Here is a 25,616-nt window from a genome sequence, read left to right as displayed (position 1 = left end):
ACCTTAAATACTTCTAAATAATAAGGTTCAGTACATCAATAATTAGGAAATTACAAGCACAGATATATTTGGGATGAATGGTGCTTTCTTTGGTGTGCTTCCTGGTATTTAATCTGACAAGTAGTAATGCCAAATGAAGAAATTTTCTTTCATTGCACAATGGCTTGTTGTAAAAGCACAGATTTTCAAAGAAACTTTGTTTATTGGCCTGAGATGGGAGGATGGAGGGAAAAGCAACGTAATGCTGGGTATGCTCTGGTACAGCAAATGCTGCCAGACCCAGCAGAGCTATGAGAATGAAGGATTCCTCTTATTGAAACCTTTGTGTTTCAGTAAGCACTTGATTAGGGAATATTACAGTCTGGCAATAGATCAAATGCCAGATTGTGTCAACCAGGCTTAGTTAAGTTATGTGGATGACTAAAAGAAATTCAAGTGAATAGTTATGTTTAACTAGTTAAACATAGGTAATTCTGCTTCCCTATGTTCAGAATGGGCCATTTATTGAGTAATTGTAGCATATAGTAATGCTGTTTATCTTAAATATCTAATGATTCCTCACATTTATCTACAAACTTCCTTCAAAACGATTAATACATAATCTGACTGCATTAAAAATTCTTCAGAGGTGTAACTTACATGAATTATGTATATTTATATATTTGGAAACTAATTATTTAAACAAGTAAAAGGCAAATTGATCTGTGCATTTTGGGCTCTTTTTTCCCTACTTGAGAAGCAGAAACAAGCTTTACTGTATGGGTGATGTTCTCAAGCTTGTTTTTACTCTTGTGATCTGCAGTGTGTGCTTCCTTCCTACCACATTTCACTCCTTTCTGTATCCCATGTTTTTCAGTGTCCTCCTCGTGGTGAAGATTAAGTGAAATGAAGTTGTAAAATGATAATACTGGTGTTGCTATTTTTCTTGAATGAAATATCATTGTTCTGCAAGTTTTCAATAAATAATCTTCCGTTTTCCTTTGCAAAAACAAGGCAACAACTACCACTGAAGGTATGTGCTGTTTTTCAGAGCAGCTTTGGCCTCTATTTCTGTAAGGAGAACTGTGCTAAGCAGCTGGCAGTGTCATCTGCATGTCAAGGATGTCTGTCTTTAAGACAGACTAACTTTTGGGTACTAACTGGGACTAGCAGCCATTTTGCAGAAAGACATGTTTTCCTCAGAATATTTTGTGAAAATCATTATTTTTCAACCACAGCTCATGTGGGGAAAACTCTTTAGAAGGACAACAGTGAATATGAATACTATGAATATGTTCTTTAAAAGAATCTGAGCCTGTGGTTCCAGTAGTTTTGAGTATATCAGAAATGTAAAAGTCAGTGGCTCTGAGATCACTAGGAGATCACATGCAGCTTGTAGTTTCTCAGAAATCCCAAAAGAGTCACTACTATTAACATGAAGTCCATTGAATGTACCTGTAGATACTGAGTAAATGCATCTTCCCCTTTATGCAAGAAAAAGACTTTAAAAATGTCTATATGTTTTCCCATCATTAGGTATTGACTCCTAGATACTGTCTGCCAAGCTGAGCATGAGTGGGACCCAGCTGTAGTTGAACTTGTGCAGTGTATAGGAAAAAACTTCCTTTTGTATCTATTATCTGATCTCTATAATTTGTGTGTGGGACAAGGAGGTGTTTTTTCAAAACATGCTGTACATTCAGAGCAGCAACTAAAACATGACTTCTACAAAAATGTTTAAAATGTAAAATGCAATTTGATATTACTGACTTTTTCTAATACATGTCTTTAGGACAGGAGAATTTGCTTTATCATTTGGAAGTAAACAGTTTCTTAAAATGGTGATTTTAATACTGCAAGTATGGCATAACCTTAAAAGTTCTAATTTCCTTATGCTCTGAGCAGAAATATTATTTAACATATTGAAGAGAAATAATACTAAGAATATTAATCTCCTCAAGAGGAGATTGGATTACAGCTAGTTTTTCTGTCACTTATTCTTCAGTGAGGCAGTCACTGGCTTGTGTATCAGTATTGATGTGAATGTTATGCATGAGAGACCTGAAGAAGTTCATAAAGCTACTAATTTTTTTTCCTCACTTCAAAAGCTTAGTAACATCTGGAAGAAGATTTTATTTTTGGGCAGTTATACTCTTTATGCTTCAATACTACCCTATTTAGTATTCATATACTTATCAAATTCAGGCTTGCTCTGTTTGTGCCATTTTGAAACCCATTTTAATCACACGGCCTATGATTCTAGCAGTCTTTTAGAACTATTTATTTTAAAAGTACATGATCTAAAACATATAAAGCAGTGAACTCTCAAATTGTGTGCAAAGCTTCTCATTTTGTCTGGGGTCCAGCGCCTCATCAGGAGAATTTAAATTTAATGCCTTTGTGCTGTTTAGCATGTCACATGTACAACACTTATCCAAAGCTCAAAACATAGATCTGTCCACATAAAATCACATTACTGATACCAAAGTTCCTAGTCCACTTCATGACTTCAAGGCTGAAAAATTACTTAGACTAGACAGTTTGATTAATTTGATTTGTTTAATAGTTTCAGATCTGTCTTCATAGATTGATTTGGGAATCAGGATTATTTATTTTAAGAGTAATACTGGAAGTAGTCAACTTGCAGCAGCAGGAGGAGGGTTTTATAGGCAAATTGTAAGATCCAAGCAGCTGTAATTGTGATGTAAGGATGGAAAATTCAGTGGAGAATAGACTAGGATGGATATTGATATGAAAGTACATGTTTAAAGATAGTATAGAAGAAAGGCTAAAAGCACCTCATGCATGTGTCCTAACATATACACCACACAGAAAATGGAAGGAAAGCACTAAACCTGCTAATTTATGATCAGATTTGACTAACAAAATGTGTGAATGAGACTATCTAGTAATTAAAAATGAAGTGTATTTTTCTTGCATCAGTTTAGTATAATATTTATTTTAGAAAGGATATATGGAAACTTGCAAAAAACTGAAGGTACTTATGTTTAGATGCTACTTTGTCTCTTCCTTTGCTCCCAAAGGCACGGGGGTGGGAGGAGGAAGAAGCTGTATTAGTTGAGTTCTGCAACAGTGGATCTCTGCCCTGGATAAATTTAATACATGCACTGTCAGTAAGATATTTTAATCTTGACTGATGAACATGTTGTAGACCATTGAGATAATCTGTTTGCGGTAGACATGATTAAATTTTTAGTGAAACAGTGACTTCTGTCAGTTGACTTTGAAATCGTGGTGACTCTGATATCTACCCATATGTCACAGGGAACAGTTTGTGCAGTGCCATATACCTTGTCCACACTTTTCCATCTGTGCTTAAACAGCAGCTAGGATTTTTCATTTTCTTTTATTGTGGAGAGCTCTTGTGTGTTTTTTTTTAATTGATAGAACAAATAAACAAAACTCCAGGCTAATTCTGCTCCTCTGTTCTTTTTTCCAGATTATGTATATATCCCTCAGATATCCCTAATTCCCACATCAATTTTTTTTTGTTCTTCTTTCACACTGCTGAAATAACAGAATTTATCTTCTTCATCTTGTGTGCAGAGTTTCTTCCTTTATAATTTTTGAGGTGGTTTGTTCTAAATTTGGTTTGGAAACTTCAGGTTGCTTGGAGCTTTTGATATGATGCTCTCTGACAAATCCCCTGTGAGTTTCTAAACTGCCAGCATCTCTTTCTAGGACTCTCCTCTCCATTTTTCCAAGCCTCTGGTATTTTTGTTTCTTGGCATAGCAAATGCCTTCCTGCTTTAACTTTATCTGATGCCTTTTTGTCTAGTCTAACACACAATTTCCACTTGAACGTATCAGAGGAGGCAAACATCCAGGCAAAAAAAAAAATTATGGTTAGTTTTGGCTTGCTCTGGTTTGAAAAAATAACAATCATGATGATTAGGAAGCCATTTTGGGCAGTGTAGAGCCTTTCTGGTTTTTGTTGTCATTCAATCACAGCTTGAATAGTATGGCTTTAGAGACTTAGTGTATCTGCTTCTCTCAGGCATTGGCTGAGAGCCAGTTGTCTGCCACTTGATCTGTACACAGTGCAAAATTACTCAAAGTGGGCTGATGAAGTGCTTGGAATGACCGAGGAGTTGGTGACAACGATACTACCCCATATCTGAATTTATTGTTATTTTGTAGCTGAAAAAATTTACTGCATTAGCTGCTGCTTTGAGATGTGCAAGCTCTAATTTTCACAGAATCACAAGGTTGGAAGAGGCCTTCAAGATCACTGAGTCCAACCTGTTCCCTGACACCTCAACTAAACCCTGGCACCAAGTGCCACATCCAGTCTTCATTCATCTTCAGCTTTTCTTCAGTCAGTGTTATGATCTGTTCTGGATGTGGCTCTGTGTAGAGTGCTGTCTTTTTTGTGGCCTCAGAAGCTAGGACAACCCAAAACTCTTCAGTCAGGATGTAAATGCTTGCTGACTAAGCAGAGGTTCACTGTACCTCTGGGTGCTGGTCAGCACAGTTATTGAATCCACTCATGAAGCCCATGAAAGGTGTGGTTCCTTGAATCTGTAAGAGGTGCAGGTCCTGAACAGCCCAGCATCTGCCTTTGTGGCACTGTACTTGAGGTAAACTGAAAGTGGAGGTGTTAGTTCTGTGTTAGGTTGGAGGGTCTTGAGCCAAGAAACCTCCAGGAAGAGCTTGTTCAATTGTTAATCTTTCCTTTTTCCTCTCTTTTCCTCTTGTTTTGAGTTTAACAAATACTGCTGTAATTTGCATTCTCCTGGACACAAAGGCTGATAGAGTGGTGCTATGGTGGCTGCAGTTTGAAGGGATTTTTGCTGTTGTGTTATTTGGACTTGGGATGCAATTTCTAAGTTCTAATCAATTCTGTAAATGATCCCAGAACTCTGGATATGTAATTTATAAATAATCAAAATAAATAACTGAGAACATTGCTGTTTCTGCAGCCATTATTCTCTTATGGCCTAAAGGCACTTAGTGTAAAACTCATGTGTCTTATTTTGGTGATACTCCCACGATCAGTTTTGTATGAGGAGTGATAGTGATGGTATCAGCCCGAGTTTGCTGGTGCCTTGTGGATGTGTAAAGGTGCACATTTGCTTTTAAAAATGAACACAAGAGGTCCACTTGCAAAAATCTCAGGTAGCAGAGACAGAAGATTGGTAAATTCCAAGTAAGAAAATATTTCAAATTGACAGAAGAGAAACTGGAAAGTAAAACCCCAGAACCTTGTGATGAAAATGTATCTAATTGTGAAGTAGAATACTCATTAAGACATTAGATTTTTTTTTTCCTGTGAGGTCTCATTTTATTTAAATTCTTCTTGCAGCTGTATTAAATAAGTCTTTGTTGTCACTTGGTTACTAGAAGTAAAATTAAACTATGCGCTTTAGTACCATTGTGGAGAAATATCTGTGCATCTTGTAGAGAATCCAGGGACTCAAAGTTTGTAGTGAAATAACTTATATCTTGGATTTAACATGTAGTGTACTGTTAGCAATAAAGTCTTAGTATAATAATCTCTGGATATCCATTGCAAAGCCAATGTGGAGGCTTAGTTATGGAATAAATAATTTGATCACTTCCATCCTAACTCTGTGGATCTTGTTTGCTATAAAATTCTGCCTTGTTAATATCAGTTTATGTAATAATTTGTAATCTATAAGCATCTTCAGAAGGAATTAAAAATTTTTTGGACTTTGAAGTTGAGGACCATATTTATTGTTAGTCACAGTCAAGGCTTTGTGGTAGAGAAGTTGACTTTAGTTCATCCCTGCATTGGGATCTGAGCCTGGGTGTGCAGAGAAGTATCCCAGTAGCTGTGACTGTAGTACCCCTTGCTGCCTGGGATGGACAATGGTAAAAAGATTTTTATGGTACTTGCAGTCATGTAGTGGAGCCAGTTGTGAACATACTGGCATTTCACAGATATGTTTTCAAAGATCCGAGAAGCGTCTACTTTGGATGTGAGAACTGAGATACTTCTTGGAGGTTCTGCTGATCTGTATGTTTTGGGAAGAACAAGTGGCATATGCTTAAAAAGGTGACGATCACTTGCTAGCTTGCAAGCTTTCCACCAGACCATGACAGTGATAAACTCATTCAGATAGTAATAATACTTTTGTAACTGTGGTTGGAAAAAAAAATTAATAAATCTAGTTACCCAGCTTCTCTTCTTCTGATTTCAGAAATTTCTGTGGCTTTGTAGCCGAGTTATGTATGAAGAGAGGAAGAAAAGTCAGGTTGAAGGTCTTCCATTGTGGAATGGTTAGTCCCAAACAGTTCAGGTTTCCTGTGGCTGTTAACAAGTGGACATAGTGTTGCTCAGCTCTTACCAGTATTACTACAGGTGGCACTACGGTCTTTGGTGAGGATATGATCTTAAAATGAGGCTCACATCCCTTTGTTCTTTTGGTTATTTTGGGTCACAGACCTCCACTCCAGAGCACCTGGTGAATTCACTTTTCAGAGGTCTCTGTTCTGCTTCGACAGGATCCTGAGAAGCGAGTGGCAGGGTGCATCTCCCCGTGGTCACAGCACGCCGGGTGTCCGCGCCGGGTGCGCTGCCAGCATTCGAGCCAGGCCAGGCCTGAGGCCTTCCAAGTGCTGCCCTGGTGAGCACTGCGTGGGCAGGAACCCACAGGATCGTCAAGACAGCTCCCAGCCCTGCAGGGCACCATTCCCAGGAGTCACTCCAATGTTGTCACTCCAATTGTCCAAACGCTCCTTGGACTGTCAGGCTGGAGCTGTGACCCTGGGGAGCTGTTCCCCTGCCAGCCACCCTCTGGGGGAATTACTAGGTGTTAAAAAAAAAAAAAAAAAGAAAAAGGGAAATTAATTATTACTTTTCACAGTGTATTTGGGGGACATTAGAGGAGACCACTAAAAGCCAAAATCCAGATGTGCCTAGCGTTTTCCACGTCTGGTTTCTCACCCCTGTGTGAAAGTAGTGATTTAATACCTCGCTTTTTGTGACAAAAATGATTCAAAGAGCCATATTTTTCAGGGCTTTTGATCTGGAGGCTTTCGCGGGTGTGCACTACCTCTTAGCACGGTACCCGGGAGGACGATCCGTGCCGGGAATCTTTTGTTTCGGGGTTTTTCCCCTCAGCGGGCACCCCCCGCGTCCCCCCCGCCGGCGGCAGCGGTGGCGCGGCCCCCGCGTTGCCCCCGCGGGCTCGGGCGCGGAGCGGCTCCCCCCGCTCGGCGATGGTTCCGCCCGCCGTGCGCGGTCATGTGCGCGGGCCCGGCCCTCCGAGCGCGGCTGGGCGGCCTCGCACAGCGCCGCGTCCCGGGCCTCCGGCGGACAAAAGGGCGCAGGGAAGCGAGACCTCCGGAAGGCGAGGGCAGGCGGTGTCGGTGGTGAACGTTTTCTGATTTTTCCAGAAATCAAGCAGAAGACTGAGCTGCTGATGTCAGTTAACTCTGAGAAGTCGTCCTCTCCAGAAAGGTACGGCCGCATCCCCGTCCGCATGAACGCGGGGCTTCTCCCTCTGCCTCCGCGGGGCTGCTGGCATTGTGCGCGTGCTGCATGCTGGATCTCGCACCGTGCCCACCCAGCCTGCCCTTCTGGCCGAGCTTTGCGCCTTGTGGCCGGGGTTGCGGGTGCCGGCGGAGCCCCGGAGCCCCGGGCTGCAGCATGCGGGTCCCGGCGGGGCTGGCTGGTGCGGACCCCGCGCCTGTCAGGCGAGCGGCGCCGGCGGAGCCCGCCGCGCTCCCCGCGCTCCTGCCCCCTCGCATCGGTAGCAAATAGAACTTGGCGAAGCGTTTCGTGCCCTGTTATGTGGAAAAGGGAGTGTCCTCTGGAAAGTAGCTCAGGAATCGCAAATCCCCCTATTAGTCACATTCTGTAAGATAGATGTGATCCCCGTTCAAGTCTGTGCTAGGAAATGGAGCAGTCGCTGCATGCAGTAATGGTTCATGCCTGCAGGTAAGGACAAAATGACTCAGAAGTGTTTTTACAGCAATTATTTTATCTGTCAATCAGATTAGTGCTATTTCAAGTAGCTGTTTCATTTTTAGGGAAATACTTCAAGGTTCTAAATGTACATTTAAGTCTTCTGACGTGAAATAGCCTCCTGGTGATTATTTTGTTGATTTTAAATAAGCCAGCCATGCTCACTTCTGTTTTGCTTACAGCTGCATTTTAAGGCATTTTTGGTTTTCAAACTGCTTCAGTCTAGAGAAACATAATACCATTTCCCCCCCATTATTTACAATAAACCTTTTAGCTGTATGCAGAAGACCCTCTGAATGTTCTGTTTCACCATTTTAATACTGGACGTTGGCAAAAAATACTGTTAATTTTAAGCTCTCAAATTGTGTTAGGCTGAAATAATGAGCTGAAGTTTATTTTATTGAATGGCTCAGCATAGAGAGACATGATAAGGCACTGAATGCTATCTTAAGGAAACAGGCTAAAAGACATCTTTCAAAATGAACGAGTGCTGTGTGGCATGGGTGGTTTGAAAAACCAAAATGAGCAATTTAATTTGATTTATAAGTATATTTATGTATGATATGTAGAAGCAAACTGCATTGCCTTTCACCAGCTGTGGTTATAACAAAATACCAGCAATAAGAGATACAGAAAATGGTGGGGGGGAATGGGATGTTAAGTCACCTTTCCAAAATGGAGAAATATCAGAAGAGCTTTGAGAGAAATTTTGCTATTTACTTGTTCAAAATTAGGAATGAGGAGAGAAAATGCAATTGTTTATTTGTTAACCTTTATCCCACTCTTATGCCTAAAATTTTTAAATACAAGACTCATAAAATGGTGGTGGTAACAGGGAGGATGATGGAGTGAAAATAGTAAAGGAAACAGGTGTTAACTTGATTTTTGGAAAGACTTACGTTGGTATTGCTGTGTGGGAATTTGGTATATAATACACATATTTATTTTATCAAAATGAATGTTATGCAGCACCCAGCATCTGTTCAGTCTGGCTTTGAGCAGAACATACTCATGGTTGAACTAATGGTAGTCCTAGATGAAGAGGTCCTTCTAAAGGATCATAACACAATTAGAAAAAGATGCCGTTGTCTGAGATTCATTTGGATGGCATAATTAAAAAGTAAGATTTTCTTTTTATCAACATGATGTATTATCATGCAATAAAGATTAATGTGGCTGTTGTATATGCACACAGATTTGAGGATTTAAATATATGGTGCTGTTCACCTGGAGATTGGTTTGACATACCGGCTGCATGGTCAGTTATAAATTAAAACATCTTTATTTCATAGGAGGTTGGTTTTTTTTTTTAAATAACCACATTCTTTTCACCTGTCTAAAAATAGACTGAATTTTTTTGCAAGCTGTTATGAAACAGTGCTGTCTATCCTATTAGCTGCCAGTTCCTTTCAAGGCTCTTTGAAAATGAATATAGAATATTTTTTAAAAAGAAATAATTATAATATTGAGTGTCTGAACTGTTAAACTGGCCTAATTTGCTCTGTAGAAGAATTGCAATGTGTATTTATGCCATACAGACATGAGAATATGCATGCTCTTGAAAAACACAGAAGGGGAATGAATTCTTGCATATTTATTTATTGCTGGTTTTTATCCTTGCTCCTAGTGGTTGGACTTCTTGTGAAGCTTGAGTTCTCCGTGTGGGAATGCTGTGTGGAAGATCTGAAAGAGTCCATGGCTTGTTTCTTGTTTTCCACGCTAGCAGAGGCTGCTAGACAGCGCTTGCATAGCCGGAGGGGAGGGGAGAGGAGGTGCTCTGTGCCTTCCCAGGCACTGATGAAATGGGAGTAGAGAAGGAAGGAGGGAGAAGCCCATTACTTGCCTCCTTCTTTGGCTGGTCTTTGTTTTTACAAGACAGTTTAGTGTTTGTAGGTTTTCCTGCTCATTTGGCAAGTTCAACGTGCTGTCACATCTTACTGATGAGAAGAAGGCTGGGGTATAATGGATGGTTTGGCTGTTATGGAGGCTCAGCATTTTAGAAATCCTGCAGCGTTCTCTTAGGATAGATGTTTGTTATGAATTTGAGAACCTTTTAGGAGACATTAGCACGAAAGTTGAACCTTTTTGTTGAGGAACCTCTGAGATGTTTAAAGACATTGGCAGCCTTGAAAAGTAAATTAATACAAACCTGAGACGTTTTTCATAGATTCTTCCTTCCTTTCCACTTGTCTTCTCCCTAGAAAAACTGAAGTTGCAGAATTGAGGCGATGAGATTAAGATAGCTGTGTTTTGGCATGCTGTGGGTATTTCACGAGCAGACACAATCAGGCAGAGTCTCTCTGCCCTGAATTTCCGAGTAGTTCAGGCTGCCCCGGGCCAAAGTCCTGGTTCCTTGTTGATAAGGTATCCCAGGTAACTGCGGATGCGAGCGTGGGCTGGGCGCTGGATCAGGTAACCCACTGCGGCTGCCGTCGCTGAATTGATTTGTTTGGATGTCTGAGCCTCAAGGAGACCATGGACACGTTTTCCTACATCGTGCTTACGATGTGACACTCACCTGGTTTCGTTATCTAATGAGTGGTAATTAAACTGCCACGTACCTCCGTGTTCTTTGCCTTTCCCTGCGGGCTGCATGAGGTTACTGCTCCAAGTCTTGCAGTGTCCTGAGGAAGCAGGTAGCAGATGGAGGCAGGATGGGCTTTTAGGAGCCCTCCAGGAAAGTAAAAATACTTTTTATTTCTGGTGTGTGAGTTAAGCACTCTTCTCATCTGCAGTATAGGGAATGCTTTGAGCTGCACAGATTTTTTTCTCCCCCTCTTTAGGGGCTGTGTGGAACTCTTGGCAAGTTTCTATTTCTTTTTGAGAAAAGTTAATTCTTTCACCTGGATGACTTGATACCCTTAAGACTTCAGACTTAATGTATGTAATACTTTTCTTTTTCACATTTTAGGACAAAGAACTTGTTATTTCTTCAGCTCTGGTTTTGGATTCTAAATTTGTGTCAGCAATGCAATTTTACCAGGGAGCCTTTTCTCTTAAAGGTTATTAGCAAGGCTGATCAGTCTGAAGTGTTTGACCTGCTCTTTTTCTTTCTTTCTACAAGTGCTGCATATGCATGTTTCTTTGAAATGAGTTTCTGCTTCAGTGTTTTTTGAAAAAATTAATAGCAGCCAGTCATGAACAGTCGTAAAGTAGGTAGCTGGTATATATATAATTAAATTTTCATCATTTTGGGGGGTTTCATAACAGTAAAGGGAAGATACTTTCAAATGACAAGTTTATGTTAATCTGTGTAGAAGTATTTGGTGTCAGGTGGTGCAGGCAAGTTTTAAGGAATAATGGTGGTTTTGGTTTGGCTTTTTGTTGGGGTTTTACTTACGCCTTGGGGTATGTATACCCCTCTATCTTTGTAATTTATCTTTGAAGAGCAAATTAATGTGTTTCTCACTGCTTTTACGTAGTTTCTTCATCAGGTCATGCCAAGGAGGCATTCAGGGATAAAGTAAAGGAGGAGGAAATCTAAAATAGTGAGAAGGAAGGAAAAAGATGGAGGCTGAGCACTGTCTGCTTCCTTTTCTGACAGACCTAATGCCAGTTGTTGGAGGAGTCATTGTGAAACAAGTTATAATGTCAAAAGATTCCTTCAGGTTTCGGAACATCAGTGATTTTTTTATTCTGTTTTTGTGTGTGTGTATTTCTTCTTTTAATTTAGTTGTGGATGTGCTACTTTTAAGGTAGAATTGTAACTTGTAATAAATATAGAAATAATGTTTAAAAGTACAATCATCAGCTAACATCGTGATGTGTAAGCTGATATTGCTGTATGTCAGATAAATGGTTTGGAATAATTGTTAGATAATAGGGCTTTATAAGATAATGATTCCATTGTTTATATAACTAACACTGAAAAAAAATGGTTGTCAGAATAATGCAACTATTTAATCAGTTCCAGTAACTTTTAAACACAATTTCAAAATACTGTATTTTCTTTAGCTCTCTTTCTGCTTTTTTTCTACTGGTTCTTTTTTATAGGATAAAAGAAATTTTGTGCATCTTCCATTTCAGGACATTATAAATCTAGTTTTAGTGTCACACAACTATAACTTTTCTGATTTGTTTAATATATGGTAACAGTGACCAATATATATTTCACCCCCCTTTTTTTCCCAAAATTACAAGCTCATTCTATTTGTTGTATTTTATCTCAGAAGCAGAAAGAAAATCATCCTAGCTTAGGGTGGGCCCTAAGCTGTTTGTCCAGGGAGGCACTTTATTCTACCACCAGCTCTGTTGGGTGACAGTGTACCTGTATATCTCTCTTAGACTAGGTGCTTCATTTTAGATCACCAGTTCTGGACCAAAATAAATCCTATATTTTGTGTGGTTTTCATATTAAAGGTTCCACAGTCTCACTTGTTTTAGCATGTGAGGCTTTTAAGTGAAATATGAAAGGGATGTGGAGGCAAGGAATGTTGCAACATGCCATTGTCCTTGTGTAGGAAAAAATGGAAATAGCTTATATAGAAGCAGCCACTTGTGGAGCGTGTTGAGGTGATATTTTTAGGGGACACAGTACACTTTTTTTTTTAGCTGGTAGTGCCTCTATCTAGGCTTTGTAAAGATTAAGAACTTAAAGTATATTTTGGTTTCCAGGGATAGACACAGTTTATTTCTGCTATAAATAAATTTTCTGCTCACTTTATTCTGTCTGAAACTTTTGCTATAGGTAAAAAAATTACAAGTGAAATACATAATTAGTATCCCTACTACTCAGATGGCCTATGCACTACTTAATTTTTTTCTTTAATTATTTTTTAAAAAATGATTAGCAACTTTTCATCATGCAGGTATATGTGAGGTATTTATTACAGGGAAGTTTCTAATACACCTTCTGAAAAGTAAAATCAGATTTTGACAGTTCCTGTTCTAACTAAAGTGAGAGAATTTTGTGAGAGATGGAAGGTTCTGGGGCATTGTATGAGGTTTTCCTATATGAGAACTATTCACTGGAAACTGAAGCAATCCAGTGGTGGTTTGAACACAGTTATTTAATGGCTAAAAAAAAGGTATGTAAAAGATTGGAAAACCATGACTTGCACAATATACTTTCGAAGGTATTCCAGTTCTATCCCAGGTAAAGTGCTGTGAAAAAAGGTAATGGATCATTTTAAACAAAGCCTTTTGTATTACAGATTTAGTCTATTTCACGACTTGAAACATTTTGCCTAATCAGTGTCTTGGTCATGCCTTTTCTAAAATGTCAACTCCAGCCCCTAGGTGGATGGTAAAGGAATGTTACCTGATAGATTGCATAAAATGATGTGTGCCTATGCCCAAAGCTTGTATTTCTGTTGTTGCTGGAGTGTATTACAGGATAAACTAATCAGTGGTTTTCTGTGTCTTCATATTATATGCATATTCATATTATATACTTACAAATCAATAATAAAATGCTTAGATATTAATGTAATTCAGTGAATTTACTATGTTGTGATACATGTGTTTTCATTGATCCAGAATTGATGTAGTTACTGAGGGATGCTATTAAGCAAATGCATACAAAGTTAAGTATTCCATTTTGTTGCATATTTTGTGTTATAAACACATTATTAGGAAATTGTGCCATCTTTCAGCTTTTGACTTTATGTGAATCGTACTGTATGGTTTGGAGGATATCTAAACTTTCCAGTGGACTGAAAAATATCTTTTCTGTTCAAAGGGTGTTGTGACCATAAGGTCTTTTACTAGTTGTTTCTTCAGGAATTTTACACTCCTGAATCAGTATCTGCATTAGGTGCTTCTGTATTTTCTTCAAAACTCACCTTTAGTCTTGCGTGATCCCTGACAAAAATAAACAGTCACTGTTACCTTAAAAACAGATGAAATTTATCTCATCTAGGATGCCTGCCAAACTCATGCTGATATTTGTGGATAGATGGATAGTGAACTGTGATTTCCTTTTTTTCCTGCTTCATTCTCTTTCTCTCTTTTTAGTCTTTAAAGCTTCAATTACCAAAGAAATGTGTGCAGCTCAAAGCTCTGCCTGTGTTCTTCGCCAAATATATCCACAGGGCTTTCCTTGTCTGGTTATAGCTTTAGGTCAGTCAGGCTGGTTGATTGCTGCTTTTAACCAGAACCACATCTCATGTAGATGTTCTATTTGTATGAAGTTTTGACCATTGTGTTTAATAAAGGCACTTTAAATAACCTCTCTGTATTCATAAAAGTGTCCTAATTTTGTCTTGATATCTGCTAATAGAACAAAAGGCCATAAATTGGTGATACTTGCATTTACTAAAAAACTGTATTTTCTTCTCTTGAGAGTTGTGAAACATTTGTATTGTGATGTTGGGCTGGTTAATCTTCCAGACTTGTTTTCCTCAAACTTGGCACAGTCTAAGTCCATGGAAAGGAGAATTTCTTGAACCTACTTCTTATCTGGAGTTACATGAAACCTCTTAAGAATTCAGTGTCTTATTTTCATGAAGCAACTTGCTGTGCCCCAAACCTACTGGGATTGTCACAGCCTTTCAAAGAAAGCAGGGGCTCATCCTTATTTCTGTTGCTCAGTACTGCTGTGTATGGTGGTAGTGTGTGTCTTTTCTTGGGGCAAAGAAGGTGATGTAATTGCAGCAGAAGCTCCTATTGTCAAAGCTTAACTTTTACTACTTCTGTCAGAAACTGGGAGTATTCTTTTTGTCATTAATACTACTATAAAGAGACAGAATTGTTTTCTCTTGCAACTGCTGTGTCAGAAAATACCCAGCAATTTTGTTTTGTTTGGGTGGAGATGGAAAGGTGGTTTGAAATTCCTGTGGCTTTCAGCGGACAGCTCTTCTGTTACTCTGTATCCAGCATCAGGACCTACAGATTCTTGTTGTTATCTTCAGCTGCTGAGCCACTGTCCACAGAAGCATTCAGCTCCTGCTATGCCCACATACCAGACACTATCCACCTCTGTTTATTTCATGCCATGAACTAGAATGGAAGATGTTTGGTGTTAGCTCTGCTCTTTATGAATCCTTCTATAAAAGGATTACCTTACCCTTAGGAGACCACGTGTGGTGGTTTCCTCTGAGTGGTGCTTTGTCATCCCCAGTGTGACAGTGTAAAGCCTTTCTGACAGCTCCTGTTGCGTATGTGACAAGAATCAGGAATTTCCACTGCTGCTTGGTGTCTTAGCTATGAGAAGTGCCAGCTTCCAAGAAGACTAATACAGCTTTGGACCAAGACTTCCCTAAGGTATGAAAAATATCATCAACCATAGTGATTCTGAAGTACATTTTTTATCAATTAAAACCTTTCATTCTATTATAAATAAGAACACAAACAGTCTTCATGGACTTAGAAATCTCACTCGGCTGCTTTCCAGGTAATTAATGTTTCAGAGTATTAGTCTAGAAAGCCAAATAAAGAGAGATACAGCTGTCCTCAGAATGTTTATGTTCCACAACTGAAGTAAAAGAATGAACTTACAGAGACATTATTGGTGATCAAGGAAAAACTCTTCCTCTTTCTCTCAAGAACTCTTGATAATTGTGAGTGGATTAGTGACACAATGAATTAACTTAGACCCTATTCCTTGGGCACCCCAACTGCAGTGTGCTGCCAGTGAATACATGGGTTTTTTTTGTGTAGACCATTAATATTTGAAAGTGGTGTTATTCTTTATGGAAATCTCTTCACAGGTTTCTCCAAGGCAATCTTATTGAATATGTTTCTGTAGTTAAATTTCTACGTACTTTGTTTCACCTGTATGTCTGCTTTATTTCTGTTGCTTTTCTGTTAAATGAATCCTGGCTTGGAAAGAAAACATACAGGAAAGAACTGGTCAAGATTATTTTCAAATGTGTTTAGCACATAGGAATTTCAAGGGCTATTAAAAGAACCAGAAGTCATCCAGTTGAAGCAGGACAGTGCCCGAGAATGCCAATACATTTTTTTACTATCATTTAAATACTCAGTGCTTTTAAAAATGCCTTAGCAAAACTGCATGGAGGAGTGTGTTCCAACAGATGCCAGTACAGCTTAACTTAAAAGTCTTAAAGACTACCCCAAACTCAAACTGAAGGCAGATTTAGACACTTCACCTTCAAAGTGAAGTTGATAGCTTTGCTAGCTATTGATAGCTTTGCTAAGAAACTTGCTAAAGATATGTGTCCTTCTAGCCATGCCAGTTGTTAGAGGTAGCCAAGCATGGAGGGCTCTGTGTCCCAGGGCAATATCTCCTGTCCTAGCTGAACAGGTGAGTGCTGTGTCCCAGTGCAATATCTCCTGTCCTAGCTGAACAGGTGAGTGCTGTGTCCCAGGGCAATATCTCCTGTTCTAGCTGAACAGGTGAGTGCTGTGTCCCAGGGCCAGGCAGTGAGGAGCACAGGCTCCCCAGAAGTATGTGTGCATGCACATGCTCACGTGCAGAAAATGCATCCACAGCTGGCCAGGCAGGGCAGCAGAGACTCAAACCAGGGCTTTTATTGGCTCCCACATAAACACAAACACACAGAGCATTGAGGCAAGAACTGTTGGACAGCCTTGTCCTTTTCCTCCTTTCCAACTCCTCACAGTGGAAGTCCACTGGTGGAATTCTCACAGAAACTAACACACAAAGCTCTGTGTGCTCTCCCAGCCAATTTAAATGCTGTAAGTAGTTTCTAGCCCCTAAATGCATGAGCCCTTGAGATTCATATTCTCACTTGAGTTGTTGGCACTTGGACCTTATTTACTTTTGCCCAGTCTGACTTGAAATTGGCTTGAGTTCACACATACACACTCAAAATAGAAAGTGCATCCACAAAGAAGACAGGTATAGGGTTTTAGTGACAATATAGGATGGACTGTCATGATCAAGGACAGGGCTTATTTAGACAAGTGCGCAGACCAGACGCTTATTTGTACTGGACCTGCCCCGTTTATCCTTTTTCCTTGCTATTTTCTCTTCCTTATTTCTCCCTTAGCCACTTTCATACCGCTCTTCCACTTTTATACCGCTCTTCATCCATGCCTAATACCTTCCCCTGAGCATTTCTTAGCATCTTGCTTATTCTCAGAGTACTGTGGTAAGTTTTACACAATTCCAGAATGTTCTTTCTTCCTGCATCCCATAATAAGTCCAATACCCCTTAAGGCAATAACCTTTAGTTTTCAAGGTGTTTTTTTGGAAGAGTTTTGACTCATCTTGGTAGGTTTCACACTGGGGGAATATGGTCTAATTGGTAGTCGTAGGAGTAGCTGATTCACATGCTCCATTTTTGCTGTTGAGGATGTTAGGGTTGACCTGTTGTTTGCCTCTGATCTTTGCTGGATCTATTTCTGTTATGGTTAGCTTTCAGTCAGATAACCTAACACTGGTCTCCCAGGGGCCTAGTACTGCCTGTGAAAACTGGATTTAGGTCTGTTTGCATTTTTGGCCATCTGATACGGGCATTCAAGAGAGTGAAATTAGCTGAGGATATGAAATGCACTAATGCTTTGCTACTATTTCTCAGTCTCCTGGAAGTTTGATATTACAGAGTTTTGTCTACTGTGTAACTTGTATTTAGTTTTTAGATCTGTGTTTCTGGAAAGGAAGAGTGATGTATATTCTTACCATGTGTTAGATGCATACTCTGTGCTTCAGATGTGTACATTGCTGGACATTCAAGCTCATGCATCTAATGAAGGCAAAGCTCAGGCATGACCAAAACCAAGCAGTGCTCCTTACTCTGCTGAAATGGTATCTGAGCTTGTCGCAAAATCCCTTTGAGCTAACGCAGGGATGCATAATAATAGTAGACACCTCTGGAGCATAAACTGTCTCACATCCTACTTCTCTGTGGTCTGGTCCAGAAAAGAGATGTCTGATAATAGTGGTCAAAAAGTGCCAGTTTAAAAAAGGCAAAAAGAATCGTATTTCTCTCATTCTGAACAAGGCTATGTCTCTGAGATAGACTGGAAGTCCAGTTGTTAATCTGAGCTGCAGACATCGAGATGCCGCTCAATTCCTTCGCAGGGTAGCTGGGCAGGCAAAAGACACAGAGCCACAAAGTGTGTTAGTCAATATCTGGCTATCTGACATCAGTATTCAGAAAACCTGGCATGTATTACTTCTACTCGGAGTCCAGGAGGTAGCTAATACTTGAGACTTTGCCAAGTTGTTCTTCTCAGGAAGAGAAATACATGATTTGAAGGTTGTGTTTATGTGTATATGTGCAGCTCTGTTTATTTACACAAAACATGTAAACAGAGTTCGTTTGCTTGAGCAGAGTAGAAACAAAGTGCAACAAGCAGCTATTTTGCTGATGTTTTCAAGTCTGCCTGTCTAGCAAGTACTGTACTAAAAAAACCCCCCCTTAAAATTCAAAAAACAACACCCAAAAAACCCCACGCAACTCTCTCCTGGAATCACAGGCACAGCATTTTTTTGCTGTTTTTTTTTTCCCCTGCTTTTTCAGCTGTTGTGTAAAAGACCTAATGTTCCTTTTTTATTGAGACTGAAAGGAGGGTATTCAGCCCAAGTCTCAGCCTTGACTGCAGCCAAATACTGAATGCTTAGAGAGAGAGTAGCTCAATGACAGACATAAAATTTGTAGGATAAAAATGCTATACCTAAAATACTACTTTAAAAAAAAAATTCTTCATGTGTACTACACTACCTTCATTAACTTTCTGGACAGTGCAGTTTGTGTCCAGCTCATTCTGTGGTATCTGAGGACTCTTGCCCTTTACTGCAAATAGTTCTTGTCAGATCTTTCCCATGGACAGGTGTGAGCTGCTTTAAGATCTGTCTTTCAAGGCTTCTGCCAGGTTTCCACTGGATTTCTCTATGGCAGGAGTGTTTAGATTAAGACCATCCTGGGTTTTGTTTAGTTTTTATTCCCCCTTTCAAATGTTGCTTTTCTTCTCTAGAAAGCTTCATTAGGTTTTCATGTGGTGCTTCATCACCCTGCTCCATTGGTCAAAGCTGTGTGAGTCAGCTGGAAAAAACCTGTCTTCCTTAACCCTTGAAAGCTTTTGAGACTAACAACTTCTTGGTTCTCTAAACTACTTCTAAGACCTTGTTGTTTTGTTCACAACTAGTAGTTCATGTGTGTACTGTTACCTGCAGAAAGTAAACTGAGATTGAATTGTACTGGGGTTCTATATGGAAATAATACAGTGGGAGATTTGTTGTAGAGCTTTCCCTTTAGCTCCCACTCCAGCTTTTATTCTTCTTGTCTCTCCTTTTGTTGAGTTACCATCCCAAGCCAGGCGTGTCATTGTAGGAGGGTATCAGATTGGTCACACCTGATGTCCTGTTGTTGAGTCCATTTTGTTTCCTCCTGATAACCTTCCTTCCCATGCTCAGAGATGCTTTAGATACTGGCACACTTTACTTGTAAAATACGTAGCATTGTGTTTTTGTTAGGGTGGGCACATGATAATAACTAGTGGGCAACAGCTATTTTTATTAAAATGTAAATATTGGTGATTTGTATTGTGCATACTGCCATTTGTAAATGGATTCTTATGAGTAGTTTAATTGATTGGAGGAGGAATGTATTATCATAGGATCTTAGAAAATGCTGAGTTGGAAGGGACCCATCAGGATCATTGAGTCCATCTCCTGGTCCTGCATAGGACACCCCAAAAGTCACCCCGTGTGCCTGAGAGCACTGTCCAAACACTTCTTGAACTCTGACAGGCTGGTGCTGTGACCACTTCCCCGGGGAGCCTATTCCAGTGCCTGACCACCCTCTGGGTCAAGAACCTTTACCTGATGGGAGCCTGAACCTCCCCTGACACAACTTCAGGCCATTCCCTCTAGTCCTGTCAGTGGTCCCGAGAGTGAGGAGATCAGTACCTGCCCCTGTGTTTTCCCTCATCGGGAAGTTGAAGAGTGCAGTGAGTTCTCCCCTCAGTCTCCTCCAGAGTGACCAACCCAAGTGACCTGAGCCTCTCCTCATGTGGCTTCCCCTGCAGACCCTTCACCATCCTCATGGCCCTGCTTTGGAGGTGTTCAAGGCCAGGCTGGACTGGGCACAGAGCAGTCCCCCCCAGTCAGAGGTGTCTTCACCCATGGCGGGGGAGTTGAACTGGATGAGCTTTAGTGTCCCTTCCAACCCAAACAATTCTGTGATTCTGTGAAGTGCAGCAAATATAAGGCATTACAGGAAGCTACTATTTGTTTACACGCTGTTTCACAGGTGGGATTGGTTAACAGCATAGTTGACCTTTTGTCCCAAAGCCACGAGCGTGATACATCTAATTTTATCTTTTGTTCCCAAGTAATTTAATGCTTTTTTAATCAAGTCCTCCAGAGCTGAAAATCAGAGTTTTGTAATTTAAAATATAAGAGAAGATTGGGAGTTTTCAAGTTTCTTTCTAATTATATTTTGGCACGTTTGTTGCTGCTTTTAGCATTCAATCCCGTAATTCCTAGCAACGCAAAAGTCTGCTTTTAATTAAAATGTTATTTCATGGAATGTAGTAGAAACTGTTAGAACTTTGGTGAAATACAGATTGGTCCTTGTGCCAGATTGGAGGATTTAAATTGCTGTTTTGTAGTGCTGTGGGTGGTGTCAACAAGATGACAATCCTAACAAATCCACCTCCATTTTGTCAGCTCCAAAATGGAGGTGATTTGTTGGGATTGAATGATTAATGATTTGTTGAGAGTTTGTAAGTCATCTTATTCTATGTTGATTTGACTTCAAATTATTAGGAACCATGAAAAGCACAATTTGTTTTACAAAGGAGAAAAATGACCTGTAAGGGAGAGTAATGCTTTATGGAGTCATAAAATGCTTTTGGATGGGAGGGACATTTAAGACCATCTAGTTCCAACATCTCTCAAATGGGCAAGGACACCTTCCAAGGACACTTGAGACCAGGTTGCTCAAAGTCCCATCCAACCTGGCCTTGAACATTTCCAGGTTTGTGGTACAGCTTCTCTGGAAAACCTGTTCCAGTGCTTCAGCATACTCACTAAACCTGCCCTCTTTCAGTTGAAGCCATTCCTCCTTGTCCTGTCACAACGTGTCCTTGTAAAAAGTTCCTCTTCAGCTTTCCTTCAGCTTCCTTAGCTACTGGAAGATTCTCTGAGGTGTTGCCAGAGCCTTCTCTTCTCCAGGCTGAACACCAACTCTCTCAGCCTGTCTGCTTAGCAGAGGGGCTCTTCCAGCCCTCTGAACATCCTGTTGACCGGCTCTGGACTCCTTCCAGCAGATCCGTATCCTTCTTAAGGTGGGAGTCCCAGATCTGGACACAGTACTCCAGGTGGATGTAGAGTAGTGGAGTAGAGGGGGAGAAGCACCTTGACTTGCTGGCTGTGCTGCTTTGGATGTAGCCCAGGCAACAACAATAGGCTTTCTGAGCTGCAGGCACACATTGCTGGCTTGTGTCAAGCTTCTCATTCACCAGCACCCCCAAACCCTTCTCTTCAGGGCTCCTCTCAATCCATTCTCCTCCCAGCCATATTTGTGCTTCAGATTGCCTTGAGATGGTGTTTCACAGGTGCAGTGCATTGCACTCAGCTGTGTTGACCAGGAGGTTCTCACAGACCCACCTCTGAAGCCTGTCATGGTCCCTCTGGATCCCTTCCCTCCAGTGTGACAGCCCCACACAGCTCGGTGGTGTTGGCAAACGTGCCCAGGGTGGGCTCAGTCCCTGTCACTGACAAAGGTGTTAAACAGCACCGACCCCTGAGGAACCCCAGCCCTCACTGCTCTCACCTTGGACCTCGAGCTGTTGATCAAACCTTGGAGTGCATCCATCCAGCCAGTTCCTTATCCACCAGTGATCATCTGTCAACTTCATGTCCCTCTAGTTTAAAGGCAATGATATTGTGTGGGACAGTGTCAAATGCTTTGAGTCATCTTACTATTGCAATACACATTTCATTAGTTTTCTTAGTTTTATGAGCTTCTTGCTGGTTAAATTTTGCAAATATGTCTAGTTATTACTAATTACTGTTCCAGTGTTGCTGACATGACTAGTTTAATTTTTCCAAAATCTGTTGCATATACTGTGTTTTGCATAGGTCATATTGTGCATTGCTTAAGGTTTCTTTTTTTTTTTTTAAGTTTTAGTCTACTGCAAGTGGTTATATCTGCATACTTAAGGACAATCCAGGCTCTTGTTGAGCTGGAATCCATAAACATAATTAACGTGATGGTGGTGTTGTAGTGTAATTAGGTTCATTAACAATATAAACACGAAGTGTTTTATTCACGCATATTACTAGCATGTTTTTAATTGTATGACTGTGGTTTGTCTATTTAGAACTTTTCTTTCAAGTGATTTGATTTTTCTTAAAGACTGGGATTCTTAGTATGAAAGATGCATATATATGTTTCTTCCAAGCAAGTATGGAGAGACATGATATGTATATTGTCTGAAGAGAAGGATTTTTCCCCTCAGTTTTTGTTTTTTTTTAAGAAAGAATTGTACTTCAGGTTTGAGAAATTTTTTGAAATGTAAAGGCGCAATATATATCTTCAAAATTTTTATGCGTTTAGCTTAGTTTAGTATCTCCTGCTTTTTTTAAAACAAAATTTAAAAATTCACCTGATCTTCTCTTGAACTTCTTTTAAGTCAGTCCTAATAGCTCAGCATTGTTTTGGTGACTCCTTATGGTTTTTCTGCTGTTGTTACCCTTGCAGTTTGCAAACATTAAAGCATTAGCTAAAAGAAACAGATACTGACTGAAGTGGGCAAAAACTCTGGTTTCAATGAGCAGCATTAATTTATGCCCACATTGATTGAAGCTATCTGTCCCCATCTAATACTCTTGTTTCTAGCTTACTTTTAGCAGGCTGATGATTAGAACATCCTTGCCTGAGGAAAGCTTGATCTATCTCCCTCCAGGACTCATCAATAACTATTTATTTGGGTAGTCCTTAGGGTTTTAAGCAGAGCACAAAAGTCATTACTGTCCCTCAGGATGTGATTGTGCTGTGGCTGAAATGATGCCAGCCTGGGACAGTCAAAGCACAGGGCCTGTGTTTGGGTCTCAAACACTGTTTATTCATCCTGCTTTAACTTCTAAGCCATTCTGATCACTCTTGTGGCCATTTTTACTCTCATTTTTATTTCTGTGTATTGTGTTGTGCTCTTACGGATCAGTGAGGAACTAAGGCATGCTTGTGATAATTCTTTACTGTCTTTAACTTACTTTGATTTACCTTTTGATGAGGCTTGTGCTTTCTTGGAATTTTTTTTGTGTAACAGCAGGAAACAGCAGTTGTCCTGTAGCTTTTGGCAGGTGCTTGCTGTGTGTGCACACCTGGACCAAGCCATGCTTGTGGATAGGAGGATTGCTTGGGTAGTGTGGCAGTGCTGCTGCCCTTCTTGGATCTTGGTAGGCTTGTTAGGGAATTAGTATCTGGTAGTGCTGGGATTAATGATTAATAAATTATGGGTATAGTATTAGTTCCCTGCTCTGTTTGCTTTCCTATAGGAAGGCTGATTTCTTGCCCAGAAGAGAGTACCTAGAGAGCTGATGATATCTTACACTGTCCCAGCTGTCTTTGAGGTGGGGAGTTGCTGGATTTCTGCTTGGCAAATCCTGTAACAGGATTTTGGTGCTGGTGACATGACAGGCCTACCCAGATTCCTTATGCTTCCCACTGAACTACAAGGGATTAATACCTATGGTGTGTGGTTCTGTGGGAAGGGCTCACTGCAGTCTCAGTGTTTTGTAGTCCAAGTGAGTGGTCCAGCTTTCCTCACTAGCACCAGCCTTCCTGAAGTCCCCTTTGGCCCAAAAAGTTTTCACCACAATGATCTGAGTTAGTTCACTGGTGAATCGGGTAAGTGCCAGAGCCTGAATGCTGGATGGGAGCATAATGTTCATGTTTAGGTTTTAAAAGTTCACCTAGGATTCTCTTGTTACTATTCTAAGGCAGCCGTAGTGTTTCACCATTACTTTGTGTACTTTTGTCTTGTAGTCCTTGCCATTATAGCTGCAGTTGGCAAATGTTACAGCATTAGTTAAAAGAAAATGTTGCAATTGAAATTTCAGGTTTTAACAGAAATTCTGGCATAAGAGAATATGATGATCTAGATGGAATGGAGAGGGATCTCATTTGTATTAAGTAAGAATGTGGAATGTCTTTCAGCATATTGAATGCCTAATAAAGTTCATGCATAGTTCCACCTGAGTTATTTAGTAATCCTTCAATGTCTACCTGCTACGTAGGCAGACATTTCTTTCATCTTAATTATTAGATAGTGAGATCTTCACCTTAACATACTGCGTGGGTATTTTGGGTTTAAGGTACATTAAAATGAAACAGCAGTAAGAAAAACTATGAAATATTCTTGGGTACATGGTTCCCACTCAGGAATTGCAAAGTCAGCCACTCCTTGAAGGCTGATGTGGAAAAAGAGCTCACCTGCAAAACAGGCTCATTTGGTCTTGTAGAGCCTTATCACCCACTTCCTTCCAATTTGAGGGGATAAAAGTTGGGACTTTCCTGAGGTTTTTCTTCTGGATCCTGGTTGTCTGATAGGAACATCATGAGCGTGACATTTATATTACTTATCTTGAGGAGTATCCAGAACAGCTGCTATCCTTGCATTTTGATGGTTTCCATTTTTATAATTTCTTTTCAGCGTTAATTAATCCAGCATCTTCTAATTCACAGATCAACATCAACAATCAATCTGTGTGGTATAAGGCATTTAATTTCTTGTCTCAGCAGTTCTTACTGGCAGCAGTGGAACTGTTAGACTTTTAAGGCATTCTGTTTCTGTTAAAGTTTTGACAGTGCAGTCATTGATATTTTAAAAAGAAATGTGTAACATTTTGACCTGCAAAGATTGCATGTCCAGCATATGTGATGCATCATCTCTTATTTCTAAAAAGGAAAATATTGCCAAAGCAAGGCATTGGCAGTCCTATTTGAATTCATATGAAGTAATGATGTGTTCAGTGTAACATCCTCTTGAATGTATAATGCATGACATTAAATAGTTATTTGTGGAATGACAAAATGTCTTCTGATCTGTAATCAATATAATGGCTTTTTTAGACCAGTCTTGGAATGAAACATTTTTCTAAATTTTAACCCTAGTTCAACAGTAAAACTTTCAAGAAAAAAAAAAATATTCTGCATTGTAAGAGAAAAACCCCACCAAAATATCCTAGAGAATTACCTTATGTGTTTTTGCCCATTTCAGTGATTTGGATATGTCAGCCAGAAGCTGGAGATGTAAAAGCTGTTGAAAACTCATTTGAAAATGACAGTAAATGTCACAGACCATAATGTTGTGTTTTTGTTGCAGGAAAGGTGTTACAACTTTAAAGTTAGAACATAGCTAGATCATGTTAGTATGAAAGGACATTTGATCTAAGTTTTAGTAACCCCAGGAGACAGGGGAGCCTTGTTGATAGCTCTTTATGGAGGTAGAAGAAAAATATGTACAAGTCACTGAGCTTTTGACAAGGTGACTTAAGGTGATGGCATTTGCTCTCTCTGAAGTAGTTTAAAAGGAGGGAGCTTCAAGTACCAGTGACTAAAAATATTGCATGATTGGGTTTCATCCTGAGACGAAAGGCAACACCTGGCAAAGGAGCCCTGTTAATATAGTAAAATGTAAATTTTACTTAGACTCTAAGTAAAGTTTTACTTTAGTAGATGTTTCGGCTCAAATGCATACAACACCTGTCATTACAAAATACTCATTCATGTATATATTCTCAACATTGTTCAAAGCAATGTTGAAAATGTTAAAAAATGCTGTATTTTTTAATAATGATTTG

General features: G+C 39.9%; 1 protein-coding gene across 7 annotated transcripts in view; it reads left to right on the top strand.

Annotated features, from left to right (window-relative positions):
• Positions 1-25,616, top strand: part of SRPK2 (SRSF protein kinase 2) — a 129,306-nt gene that overhangs the window by 36,143 nt on the left and 67,547 nt on the right. For 4 of the 7 annotated variants that reach the window (XR_005629218.1, XM_039723719.1, XM_039723718.1 and 1 more), the window contains exon 1: positions 7,217-7,426. The exons of 1 other annotated variant lie outside the window; for it this stretch is intronic. Coding sequence is in view for 3 of the 6 variants with exons in the window: in XM_039723719.1 (XP_039579653.1) it covers positions 7,389-7,426 (38 nt within the window). In the remaining 3 variants the exon portion in view is untranslated. Of the gene's footprint in view, positions 1-7,216; positions 7,427-7,774; positions 7,907-25,616 lie in introns of those variants that run through there. 2 more of the 7 variants (XM_039723721.1, XM_039723717.1) reach the window with 2 other exon arrangements.

The sequence above is a fragment of the Passer montanus genome, unplaced genomic scaffold, assembly GCF_014805655.1.
Source record: "Passer montanus isolate IOZ18808 unplaced genomic scaffold, ASM1480565v1 scaffold50, whole genome shotgun sequence".
Taxonomy (NCBI): domain Eukaryota; kingdom Metazoa; phylum Chordata; class Aves; order Passeriformes; family Passeridae; genus Passer; species Passer montanus.
The sequence above is the reverse complement of the archived record's forward strand: the minus strand, read 5'-3'. Positions and strand labels throughout refer to the sequence as shown.